Source organism: Aedes albopictus, chromosome 2 (genome assembly GCF_035046485.1).
Source record: "Aedes albopictus strain Foshan chromosome 2, AalbF5, whole genome shotgun sequence".
NCBI classification, from domain to species: domain Eukaryota; kingdom Metazoa; phylum Arthropoda; class Insecta; order Diptera; family Culicidae; genus Aedes; species Aedes albopictus.
Window position 1 is genome coordinate 323,150,389 of NC_085137.1, and position 14,501 is coordinate 323,164,889.

Genomic DNA, 14,501 nt, shown 5'->3' on the forward strand with positions numbered 1-14,501 from the left:
GGAAAATATTGATGCTTGTTAACAGTTATGTACTCATAACATATCATTCAACACTGACTTTCAAAATTCATATTTTCGATAGAAAAATCTCCTATATCTACAAAATGGTCCACTCCAAAAAAACGTCTATTTTTTGGTCAAACTTTGAAGCTCTGCTTTTAATATCTTAAAAGGTTATAAAATTCCATTTTTTGCTCTAACTTACTCGTCCATTAAATAAAAAACATTCCCTTTTTAAAAAAATGCGAATTTTTCATTTTATGTATTTTTTATTTGCGTACACATGATTTGGAGGAGCATAGAAAAAAGAGGTTCCTCAAAAATGGCATTTTTTCATTTTTAAGATTTGCGCTTAAATGCAGTGGAGATTTTTCTTGAAAAAAATAATTTACCTATATCATGAGCATTCTGGAGCTTATTATATTTGCACAAAAAAGTTAACAATTTTCGACCATTATCGAACTTTTTTTGCAAATTCAATTTTTAAGAAGGTGTGCAAAAATTTAAAAACATGTGTTCAGTAATCTAGGTTCAAAACCCAGTTAAAAGAACATTTTTAGAAAATCATTAAAGCCATTTCTTTTTTTAAGGATTTATACAGTATCTCCAAAAATAAAATTACTTAAAAGTTGTATTAAACTATTTTTGAGGCTATTGTAAACATTTTCAACTACTTTACGATACACTCCTTATGAATTTCTATTTCATCGCACTGAATTTTACATCAAAAAAATTCTTGCATGGAATGTTGTGCGCAAGCTTCATACTGAGAGCAAGCTGTAAATAAATTTATTAGGGGTAGGCGGGGCATTATGGACACCCGGGGCAGAATGGACACCCTCAATATTTTGAAATATGCGAACTTTTTTGAACTTTTAATGAATGGAGAATATAGTCCATTTGTCTAATACGTAGTTTCAGGAAAGAAACATTCGAAATTAAAATTATACTTGATTTTACACGAAAAAGTTACGTCCTCCGTTTTTTGTGCATGGAAATTATAACTTTTACAACATCTAAAACAATATTTAGTGATTAATTTATTGCAGGTCGATTAAAACCTGATATTTCTAGAACACATGCAAGTAGTTTTGCTGTATCTACATGCTTAACATGTTTATATTTTCTTCTTTATTATTTTTTGATATCAAGTTGGGAAATATCTTCTGCTGCCGGGGCAAAATGGACACTCACCTTTTTGGAAGAAGCGGCAAGGGAAAAATATAACCTAAATCACAAACCAACCAAATTCTTCGATTTCAGTATATTTTCGTTTAAATGTTCACTATAGTAGACATAGGGTGAAACAAATTGGTCAAAAAACGACAGCAGTGGAAAATAGTTGTTCTAGGCACAGCTGTACATGCCGACAAAACGAAGCTTTATCCAAAACAGCCTGAATTTAAATTAACTGAACAAAAATGAACTACTTCGGCGTATTATTCATCCATAATAGTTGTTTTGTAATGAAATGACTTTATAGGTGTAAATAATGTACGAAATTCGTAAAAGTCTCATGGTGTCCATATTGCCCCATGGGGGTGTCCATTCTGCCCCGTATGCTTGAAGACGGTCATGAAAAACTAACATTTTTCATAACATTTTTTGAAGTGGATAAATCATTTTTCTTCGTGAGCATTCTTATGCAATAGATGCTAAATAGACTTTAAAAGGATACATGTATCAAAAAACTAAACTTTTATGACATCTTGCCAGGTAAAGTTGGCAAAAACCTTAGGATGTCCATATTGCCCCGCCTACCCCTATATTATTTTATTAATAAAAACTGATGGAAAATGTGTGCGATATGACGGGGTCCTTTTGTTACAGGTTATACGATGTAACATTTTTTAGCTGTGTAGATTTAAATCACTGAATCAAATTGCAACCATCGCGCAACAATAATGACAATGTCGTAACCTGTATTTGTTGCGACCAGAGTGTAAAAAATTCGAAGATTGAAAGTGAAGATTGACATTCTCATTTTTTTTTCATTCGTGCTTTACCACATTCATTGTCAGTTGAAGCCTCTCTTTTTCATTCAATTCTCTGTCATGAATCTTTTTTCGCACGTTGTAAAATGTCCAATTTCTGTTAACAGACGCACAACCTGACTTAAAATGGACAAATAGAGTAGTTAATTAGTATTCTAATTAACTACTATACACAAGTTTTGAGGTGATGGGAAGTATAGTTGGGTGTTACGGTCTAGTTATATTTCTCAGTGAAAATGGTCAGTGACAGAAACATGATTTAATGAGTGAGAAAATTCATTCACCAAAATGAGTTTTATTTTGATCCCTCAGTTGAGAATTTTCAAAATTCACGTTAAATTTCACTCATTGAAAATGACAATTTTAAACTCTGGTTGCGACAATCCACCTGTGCAAAAAGCGATTGTCTTAGCTTGAACTGATAATGATAAAGATCGTACACCACGAGTTTAGAGATTTTTTAAGTCTTGCATTGCGATTTTGAGGGGTAACTTCAAGCCGAAAAACATTGCAACGTTGTCGAAGTTTTACCATATAACAGTTTTACCATATAACAGTTTTGGGTTAGTATTATTCGATTATTCACGAGTTGAAAAGTAGGTAGGGTCTTGTGCCATTTGGGCAGATGAACCTATTTTTGGCACTTGTCGCTATAACTAAGTCAATTTCAAACCGATTGATTTGAAATTTTGTCCCGAGTTAGGCACGTACAGTATCTAACTCTGTACAAAAATTCAAATCAATCGGTTTGAAATTGACTTAGTTATAGCGACAAGTGCCAAAAATAGGTTCATCTGCCCAAATGGTACAATACCCTACGCAACAAATTCAGCTTCTGTTTAGTAAAAAAAATCGAGACCAAGTCATAAAGTGTTACCAGTTGGGATAAAAAGTAATCGCCGCGTCTTTTTTGTTGCTTGTTTTGTGCCTCTTTCTTCCGACAATAGTTCATTTTATGATCCGATTTTATGAATAAAATTTTGACAGTAGCATGCGTCCTAACCCATGAAAACCAATATCATCATCAACATTGTTGTCACTTCGTAAAATGGCTCATTCTCTTCAATTTAAATAGGGTATGAATGCCATCAGTAATCTCTCGCTCCCATATTCATCCTATACGAAAACAAGCGATTACGGCACCGATTGATTCCGTTCTTTTTGTTTTCATGCGTCTTCACTTCCAACAAAAAATACAAAAACAAGAAACAAAACATACAGTGCTTCAATCCTTTGTTTTTCGTGGGATGAAAATGGGAGCCACATGCTTAACCCGTAGGCTACGGGGCTAACAACAAAATTTCAAACCGCTGGCAAAGACACAAACATCAATATTTTCCAATGAAATTTTGAGGTTCACTTCATTAGTTTCAATTATGCTGGGAGCCTCAAAAATGGGAGCCACGAGGACAGTTTTATTCCGGTGGACGTCTGGGTCAGGAGGGGTAAAAACTGCATAACCTTCCTTTTAGCGAGGCCCCATTAGTTTGAATTCAAATGGCTTCATCTGAAAAGTGATTAATTCTATGTATTATGGTATATTACGTCAAACGAGGGGGTTAAGAAGTATATAAGTGGCGTAGAACTTATACAAGGCCTCCAAAACATTTTCAAATTTGAGTCTTATTTCTATGTGCTTGTTAAAAAAATAAGGCACGCAAGGAGTAGATTTTTTGTCCTAAGCTAGGTCTTAAGCATATTGAATATAACAATAAGTTAAACTTGATGGTAACATACTGTATATGCATGAAAAATTATATTTTACACGAAAGTAAGAAGATTTTCAAAGAAATTGTGTTACTTTTAGGCGTTTAATGTTTTACAGAAGGACCCGCAACACACGCCTAAATGTAGGCAATTTCTTTCGAAATCGCCTGAATTTTGCGAAAAACATGATTTTTTAAACAAAAGCAGTATGTTACCATCAAGTTTAATTAATTTAGTTAACTTATGGTTAAATTCAATAGACCTAGTTTAGGACAAAAAAATCTACTCATTGCGTGCCTTATTTTTTTTTACAAGCACATAAAAATAAGACTCAAATTTGAAAATGTTTTGGAGGCCTTGTATAAGTTCTACGCCATTTATATACTTCTTAACCCCCTGGCCTGACGTAATATACCATAATACATAAAACAAAACACTTTTCAGATGAAGTCATTTGAATTCCAACTAATGGGGCTTCGCTCAAAGGAAGGTTATGCAATTTTAACCCCTCCTGACCCAGACGTCCATCGTAATAAAACTGTCCTCGTGACTCCAATTTTTGAGGTTCCCAGCCTAGTTCCCAGCATAATTGAAACTACAACACAAGGTAGTGAACCTCAAAATTTCATTGAAAAATATTGATGTTTGCGTCTTTGTCAGCGGTTTGAAATTTTATTGTAAGCTCTGTAGCCTACGGGTTAATAAGGGAATTAATACCCTATACCATTTTTTTTTTCTTTTTCTAGGTCACCCATTATCAGCACTCAAGCTACCGCTCAAAAGCTAAACAACCAAAAAACTTGGGATCCCTTACAAACAGTTGTGATAAGAATAATTCGACACAATCATACATATCAATTCCAACTAAACGGATTTGATTCAGACCGACGAAATAATAATATCAGCTATGCAGTAGATATCATAGACGTCGCAGACCTGTCACCTCCTGTGCCAAACAACACGCATTGGCAGTTCACATATAGGAGTGGAGAATATTCATTGACATTTTCTAGTTATGAGGAGGCAAAAAAATTTTATCAAGCTATGGCAGACGCGAAAGAGGTGAGTTATTGAAATCAGTTAAAATTTATTGCGCATCCGCTAATTCGCGTGTGCTAGAATTCGATGTGGTGCTGCGACGATGAAGTTATGTCAACATTTTGTTACACATAATGTTCTATTCATATTTGTGAATATGTTCCTAATCGAACATATCTGAATATTCGCGGGCAGATGAGAATATAGAAGTAATAACTTCGAAATGTTTTATATACTGTTTCGTTATTATCAAATTATCATGGCATAACTTTCCCATAACATATTTTGTTGGGCACTCTTATTTTGTTATAATCAAGCTATTGGCATAGTGTCATATTGTGTTTTGTTGAAGACCAAGTTTTGTTATTGTTGTACTGTTGATAGTGTACAATATTTGATAACAATAACATAACAATAATAAGTTGAGAAATCAAAACTAAATCATTCGAGATTTACTTTGTTTACTTTGTTTTTCGTAATGGGGAGCATGTGCGTGCATGTTTCACGCCAGTTCATCTTTTTACTATTTCTGACACTACAGCTTAACTAAAACAGAGTCGGCTTTTTGGCTTAGAGTTTTATAAGCTGTTCCACAAATAGGAGCTGTCCTTTGTCTTGTTCCATTTTTGTATTCAGTCACGAAGGTAAAGAATTTTTTAAGTAATATTCATGAAAACTCTTGGAAGTTCTGGAGTAACCCTCGGCTTAATCCCTTTTTTATGTCTTTATCAACGAGATTTTTAACTCAAAACTCAGTAGCAAAAACATATCCGAGCTGATTTTTTCTCCCAAAATCCGTCATGTTCATCCTGCTGTAACTTTGACAGTTATCAATATTTTTGGCTGAAAATTTTACCACTTCATCATCAATATATCGACATTGTATGGTCAAAATTTCAAATTGATAGAAATTATACATTTTGAGTTATGATATCTTATATGAAAGAAGCCATTTTTGGACATACTTTTTTCAAAAATCCGTATTTTAGTGAAAAATTTAAGAAGCTTCATGAAAATTCCACTGTAGCGTCAAGAAATATAGGAAATATTGTGGTCAAAATTTGAAATGTTTTCAACCAGTGGTTTGGGCCACATCAATCGTCAAAGTTGAAGTACCAATGTGGGTGCCTACAGTTTTCACTCCATATTGACCATGCTGAAACACCGGTGCAGAAAAAAAGCCGAGGTCAGCTTGTTCCATTAATGTTTAGATCTAAGTTTTGGTAAACAATCCATATTGTATGACATATTTTTATAATTTTTCGTGTGTTATGCTAATTATGTATGACACTCTACACATAACACATTGTGCGTTACGCGTTACACGTTATGCGTTACAAACATACATATGTTAGTGAATAGACAAGTAGTTTGTATAATTTACAAATTTTGGCTACTGTTTAAATTTATTTAAGCAAACAAGTTGGCTAGAATCACTTAGAACCACATAGCATTATACAATAGCGCATGTAACATCGCTTGTTTGATTATGATAAGGTTTTAAAAGTAGCAAAAATTTGTAAATTAAACAAAATACTTGTCTATTCACTAACATATGTATGTAACGCATAACGTGTAACGCGTAACGCACTATGTGTTACGTGTGGAATGTCATAAATAACTAGCATAACAAACGAAAATTAATAAAAATGAGTCATACAATATGGATTGTTTATTAAAACTTAGATCTAAACAGTAATGGATCGAATTGACCTCTGCTTTTTTTCTGCACCGATGTTTCAGCATGGTCAATATGGAGTGAAAACTGTATACAGGCACCCACACTGGTACTTCTACTTTGACGATTGATGTGGCCCAAACCACTGGATGAAAACATGTCAAATTTTGGCTACAACATTCCCCATATTTTCTGACACTACAGTGAAATTTTCATGAAGCTACTTAAATTTTTCACTGAAATACGGATTTTTGAAAAAAGTATATCCAAAAATGCCTTTTATTCATATAAGTTGTCATAACTCAAAATATATAATTTCTATCAATTTGAAATTTTGACCATACAATGTGTGATGATGGCAAACAAATTTTCAGCCAAAAACATTGATAATTGCCAAAGTTACAGCAGGATGAACAAGACGGATTTTGGGAGAAAAAATCAGCTCGGCTTTTTTTTTTGCTACTGAGTGTATGTATATTTTAAATTCAGGGAAAATCGAAAGAATTAACACAAATTTTCTAGAAAAAATCTGTCATTTTTTTTTTCATAAATATCCCAAAAATGTTCTGCATCATACTTCTAGGACTTTTTTTTCTAGGGGTGTCAATATCTGAGAGTCAATATTAGTGGCTTCCACTGTTTGTTGGCGTGTGACGTCATCGTGGAGCTAATTTAACCCTTAGGATACGGGGCTTACAACAAAATTTCAAATCGCTGGCTAAAAGGCAAACATCAATATTTCTCAATGAAATTTTCAGGTTCATTTGAGGGTTTTACATTTTACCCCTTCTGACCCAGACGTCCACCTGAATAAAATTGTCTACGTGGCTATAATTTTTGAGGCTCCCAGCATAATTAAAACTACAACAAATAATGAAGTAAATCTGAAAATTTCATTTAGAAATATTGATGTTTGCCTCTTTGCTAGCGGTTTGAAATTTTGTTGTAAACCCCGTAGCCTACGGGTTAATAAGAGATAATGACACTTCAGCACACGAACACTAGAGCTAATTTTACCCAACACAAAAGCGAACGCTTTCAGAAGGTTCTTAAGATTGTATATGAAAATATTACCCAATTAAAATTGGTAAAACGGGTAAACAGTGGTGGAATAGGGTAACCAATATAATTTGGACCCCCATATATTTTCGACCCCCTTTGTCCTATTATCACAACTTACACAATTTTAATGATGAGATGACGGAAATTTTTAGAATCATTCGCTAAATAAGACCGCTCTGCACGGGCAGCAATCATTTCCTCACTGGAAATATCCTTATTTGCCTTGAAATTATTTTTTGCCAATCTCGTCATCCGTACGAGTGTCGCATCATGTTTACAAAAAGAGATTGCGGTGCTGAGGAAACTTGCAGATGTAAACAAAAACGTTTATCATTCTAGCGCATTAATTTCGCAAAGTTCGTCTAATCAACCTTTGTCAATCAAGTAATTAGGATGTGATTCAACATATTCAAGCGGCAAATTCTTCCAAAACAGTTTCAAACGAGTTTAAACACCGGGTGTCCAAAATATATACTGAAGAGGGTCCAAAATATATTGGGGTGTCCAAAACAGTGAAAACTGATGTTTCAAAAATCAGTTATTTTCATCAAATTTTCAGCCAGAAATGACCTTGTGGGTATTTTTAACGGACAGTGGAGGCTTTTACGAACATACTAACATCATCATTATGTGTGAATACCCTCTGAATCTGTTTGATTTTGAATTATATTCAAACCAATGTCCTCTAGGGGTCCAAAATTCAACCGTTACCCTAAATGTTCATAGGAATAAATATTCGTTTTCCTCTTAGTTTCACAACAACATCTATAAAGGAAGCACATTCATAGGGCTCAATCGGTGGAGTACTGGAGTGGTAGTAGTGAGCTGAATTTTCATATAATAAATTGATAACGTCCGTCCAGGAAAAGTTTGCCGTGTACGTGAGAAGTTGCTGGCGGAGTAGAAAAAAAAAAACAATTACAAATGCCGCCTACAATTAACGATAAATGTTATGTAGGGGTATTAGGGGCATAATGGACACCCGGGGCGAAATGGACACCCCTGCTTTTGCCGAAACCGTTGGCTTTTATGTAATACTTTCAATGCATAAGTGTAAAGGAACAAATCATGGTTCAATTTTACAAAAGTACGATTTACATTGCTCCAAAATAACCAAACTATCATTGACATTGAAATATGTTTTTCATATGGTGAAATTCTTATAATTTCGAAGCAGCATCAAATAAGGTATTACAAGTGTTTGAGTTTCACAGATCGAAAAAAGAGTGTAAAATTCTGTGACATATGATGCACATAATTGGAGCGTGGGATATCACAGAAGTTTACATGACATATAATGTAAAATTCATGAAATATCATGTAAACTTCCATTATATGTCATGTAATTCAGCATGACTCGGAGTTTTTACATGACATGTAACGTAAATTTACATGATATATCATGTAAGCCATCGTAGCACTAAGTTTACATTACTAAAATTAAGTTTACATGGCATGTAAATGTCATTATTTTTATCTGTGTTGTCCACAATAAAAACAAATGAATTGTTACTTCATCTACATGTATACTAAGATTTAGCAATGGATTAAGTATTTTATTTTTGATCAGAATTTACTTAGCCCTTCAGCGCGCGCGCGCTGTTGTAAAAAGTACAACACTACTGTCAGTGGGGGTGTCATTGGGCCAAAATTGCAAAATCCATACCATTGTAGGTCGTTCCAACAATATTTTAGCTCCAAATGAACGTTGAATTCACCAGACACTTTCATTTTGATATCATTTAGGATTGTTTCAAGTATAAATGCTGCAACTTTTATTTTGACAATGATTTAGCTAAATTAATATTGGCCTAATTTCACCCCTTCTAGGGGGTGACATTGGGCCAAACACTAAAACTCGTACAAAACAGTTTAATGTGATAAAATATTGCCTGCAAATGAAAACTATAGAATATACACTGAGCGGCGGCTTGCGGTGAAAATTACTATTCTGAGGGTCAATTTAAATACACAACGCCACTAAATTTATGCAGACAGAGTTTCGTTTCAATTCAACAGAATTATGTTTACAATTTTACCATGGACTCGATTTTCAATTAAAAAAAGTTTCTTTTGGCAACCGGATTCGAACCAGGAACCTTGACATCACCAGGTTCGCATGCTACCACTCTGCTATCGAACCGGTTGATGTGAGGAGAAACAAAACGCACACAAGAAGCGTTGGTGGGTCGATGATGATGTTTTGCCATGGTAAATTTAAAAACATTTTTATGCTTGTCATGCCTACTGCATGCCGCCTTTCAGTGTAGAGAAACTTGCGCACAACCTATCAGTGGTTCTATAACATTTACCCGAAAACCATTTACCCGAAAACCATTTACCCGAAAGACATTTACCCGAATGACATTTACCCGAACGTCATTTACCCGAATGCGACACTTACCCGAAAAATAAAAAAATAAAATGTGTACTTGATCCCCATATGATTTATCAATAATAAATATGTTATGGCCCGGTATCATATAGCAGGCTTTGGTTAGACCTAATAATCATCAGACTGAGTGATCATCAAGCACTCTGGTACAGGACTAACTGGCGGTCACAATGCTATTTTAATCAAAGGATTTATGTTAATATTCTGTTCTTTCACGGCTCCATTCAATTAGTCCGAACGCCAATCCGAATCAATCAGGAGGTCGCCCATAAAAATGCTCACTGTGGATAACTTAATAAAAACTGATGAAACTTAATCAGTTAGGGTAACCCTTGGGGTAATCTGTAACAACGTTGTCTTTCATGAACAAGAATAGCTTGTGGAAACGTAATGCAAATGCAATGCATTTAAGACAGCTATGACGAAGGGAGAGGTTTCAGATTCAAACCATTTCCCTAATGTGTTCTTTTAAAATTTGCTTGAACATTTGCTGTTGGCGCTGATCACAAATCATATTTAAATAATAAATTTACCTTCTTTTTATCATTGGTTGTTCTTTGGAACTGTAAAATGCTATTGCAATATAGCTGTAAATTTTTATTTAGAATTCTCCTTCTCAAGATATGGCTTTACTTTCAATTATTTATTTATTTATTTGTTCATTAATTCAACGGACTGATTTTAGTCTAATTGAATATTCTTAACCTAAAAGTTTACATGTATAACTCATGAAAAGCACAATCAAATCGTTCTTAATTAATCGATGGCTTAAAAATCAACAACTATGCACTAATATAACCGTTCACAAAATATGTCTACGTTTACACAAAAAGACAGCAAATTACACATAACATGTTAAAAATTCTGAAACTACAAATTTTCAGGTTTCCAAGCAGCCTGCCTTTTCTTGAATTCTCGAAATTTGACGTTTCCTGGCCATGTCGACGACTTCATAGCGGCAGATTTCCATCTACTATTCAACGAAACTTTGAATGAAACGTAATCCAGCGTGGTGCAGTCGACCCATCATGGAACGAGCTTCCGAATATTTTCGCATTCACCATCAGGGGCACCCAAACATCTCGAAACCATTTGCTGGATGTCTCTCTCAGTGACACTCCCATCAATATTTGTGAGCACCAACGCAAAACTATCATCTATCTGATCGGTATTCGGTTGCGAATTATCAAGCGCGAACGATGTTCCACTGTGTGAGTTTTCTTCTCTAGGATCGATTACGTTTTGCGGTGAAAGAGTTGGAGTAGAATGTCGCATCACGGCGTCCGAGGGAGATGTGGCGTTGTTAGAAACAATGGACATTATCGCATCAACCTTTGCTTTTAATTCTTCCACATCACGATGCAGTACACATTTGTTCTCCTGCGGGGTTTGAGCCGCTGGCTTTCCTTGCCTTTCTCTCCATCGTAAAAACTCATCAAAACAATCATCACAAAGCCAGAAACTGTTCCTATTAGGTGGCGAAACGGCTGCAACAGCTTCTTTGTTGAGTCCGACACATGTAGCGTGATATACATCGGTACACAATCCATTGCAACAAACGAACGGCTGCTCTTTCGTATCAACTTGATGCAAGCAATTACGGCAGATCATGACGCACTCGATCAAACAGTTTATTTCCAATATTTCCGCAAAGCAACGATGGACTCAGGGCATATAGTGTGAAAAACATCAACTGCAGGACGGCGATCGTAATTTCACTTAATTACAATATTTTTCCGACACAATTTCAACCAAAAATTAACAAAAATCAGCTAGCGAGAAACTAATGCACACCGGCTCCAACGACTCTCACACTCAATTTCGAAATAATAGTTATTGCTATGAAAACCATAAGTATTTCAATCTGAAATGTTCCCTTCTGTCAAATGTTGACTGTTATTTTCATCATAATTCATTTGTTACGGAATACTTGCCAACTGGCTGGCTTTTTGATGAATGAGAATGAAAAAAAAATCGTCCAGCCATTCGGCCAAAAAATATTCAGGTCATGAGGATGAATGCTAAATTGTCATCAAGAATTATGGAATATTCTTAGCATAACTGAAGAACATCTGAATGTAATGATTTTTCAGTACCAAGCTATCACATTTTTTTAACACAGGCTGCTTTGAGCTACTTATATACACTTATATACACGGTCACAAACTGGCAGCCATACCGCAAGCATTATCCACTTCTTCTAAGATTTGTCTTCTTTTTAAAATAGGCTGTTCTTTCGAATTTAGATTGTCCACCCGTGAACTGTTGATGAGTTGGTCGTCTAGTATTGACTAAACTAATAATTTCTCCATACGATTTATTCCTTCTTTTCATAAGAGGCTACTTTTTCGAGTTGGAGTTGAAATGTTATATAGTTTGTTGCGGACTCCATAGGAGACCCGTGAATCCATCTTTCTACCTATATCCTTTAGGGAACTATTATACTTATCTACCGGGGTGATGACCCATTCGGGGAAATGGCGTTTGGAATAATGTCCTATTCGAGGTTATGATGGCATTCTGGCCATGGCATTCGGGGTAAGGTGGTAGAGTTTCTTTTACAGACAAAGTATCACTGTGTTGTTTGGTGGCCAAACTATTACCTATCCTTCGGAGATTTTCCCTTCTTCTCTTCAAAGGCTGTTCTTTCGAGTTGCACTGCTGCATATTTTATTGGCGTTCGAACTACTAACTGCACACCAAACATTATTGCTGGACAATAGAAAAACAATCCATTCATAAGCTTAATTTTTGAAATTTTGATTGAATAAGCTGTTATTCAGCTACCATTGTTATTTGGGATGCATATGAGTTTTGTCCTTCTTTCGATTATATGATGTTCTTTTAAATTATACTCTTACATGATTGAGTGATGGATTCCAAGTCTACATCTAAGATTTTTTCCTTCTTTTAATAATAGGATGTTCTGTTTGGTGAACAATCTGCAAACTTCTCTGTCAAATATTTTTTTCTAATGATCTGTTGATTTTCCGAGGGCTGTTTTCTAATCGTTTCGAGATAATGACCATTTGGCCTACAAACAGAGATTTTCCCTTCTTTAAATCATAAACTGTTCTTTGCCTATCAAAAGAACAGCTTATGAATCAAAAAAGGGTGAATATCTAGAGTGAACGCTAACAGCGTTAACACAACAGTGATGAGTTTTATTCAAGCATATGCCCTGTGAGTTCCTATCGCGGATCATTTCAGAAAAAAATTGATAAAATGGGTTCTTGAAGAACTTGATATTCAAAATGCTTTTATGCAAATCAGTATCATAATTTCAATTTTATATATCTCATTTTGATATCATAATGTTCAACTTTTTCGCACTGGTTCATTATGTAACTGAAATGAGTTGCATAATGAAAAATAGTTGCATAATGTTCATGATGCAACTCATTTGAGTTGCATTATGAATATTATGCAACCCAAATGGGCTGTACAATGCAAAAAACATTGCATAAAATTTTGTATGTTACTCGTTTCAAAACTCGATTTTTTCAGCACTCTTCGTATTTACGATTCGTGCTGAAAAAAAATCGACTTTTTGCTACTCGTTACATAAATAACTATTCTGATCCACAATACAAAATAATACATGTAGTTTTTAAATTGAACAAAATAAGTGAAGTTTATTCACAAAATAATAATTCGTGCATAGTAATAAACTTTTCGGGTAAATGTCGCATTCGGGTGGGGTAAGTGTCGCATTCGGGTAAGTGTCGCATTCGGGTAAATGTCGCGTTCGGGTAAATGTCGCATTCGGGTATTTGGCATTCGGGTGTATGTTACATTCGGGTAAATGGTTTTCGGGTAAATTTAGACATTTAAACATTAGACTAACGTTAGACATGTTTTACTATGGGCTGTTAGACAAATGTTAGGCATAAATTTTATGCTGCGACGTTCACTACTACAACCGTACTCTTGCCTCGAATGAAAGCTGGTCGAAACAAATTCAATAAAAAAAACTCGGAGCCTGTTCAATTTCAATTTTAATTTTAACTTTAATTTTTATTTTAACTTTAATTTAAACTTTAATTTGAATTTGAATTAAATAAAAATTAAATTTAATTTAATTTAAAATTAAATTAAAATTAAATTAAAATTAAATTAAAATTAAATTAAAATTAAATTAAAATTAAATTAAAATTAAATTAAAATTCAATTAAAATTAAATTAAAATTAAATTAAAATTAAATTAAAATTAAATTAAAATTAAATTAAAATTAAATTAAAATTAAATTAAAATTAAATTAAAATTAAATTAAAATTAAATTAAAATTAAATTAAAATTAAATTAAAATTAAATTAAAATTAAATTAAAATTAAATTAAAATTAAATTAAAATTAAATTAAAATTAAATTAAAATTAAATTAAAATTAAATTAAAATTAAATTAAAATTAAATTAAAATTAAATTAAAATTAAATTAAAATTAAATTAAAATTAAATTAAAATTAAATTAAAATTAAATTAAAATTAAATTAAAATTAAATTAAAATTAAATTAAAATTAAATTAAAATTAAATTAAAATTAAATTAAAATTAAATTAAAATTAAATTAAAATTAAATTAAAATTAAATTAAAATTAAATTAAAATTAAATTAAAATTAAATTAAA

The 14,501-nt window shown here is 33.3% G+C and overlaps 1 protein-coding gene across 23 annotated transcripts in view; it reads left to right on the forward strand.

The window, feature by feature from the left end:
- The window catches only part of LOC109411523 (uncharacterized), a 163,161-nt gene that overhangs the window by 67,228 nt on the left and 81,432 nt on the right, over positions 1–14,501 (forward strand). For 22 of the 23 annotated variants that reach the window (XM_062852388.1, XM_062852392.1, XM_062852391.1 and 19 more), the window contains one exon: positions 4,448–4,763. The exons of the other annotated variant lie outside the window; for it this stretch is intronic. In XM_062852388.1, the coding sequence (XP_062708372.1) occupies positions 4,448–4,763 (316 nt within the window). The remainder of the gene's footprint in view (positions 1–4,447; positions 4,764–14,501) is intronic. 23 annotated transcript variants of the gene reach the window in all.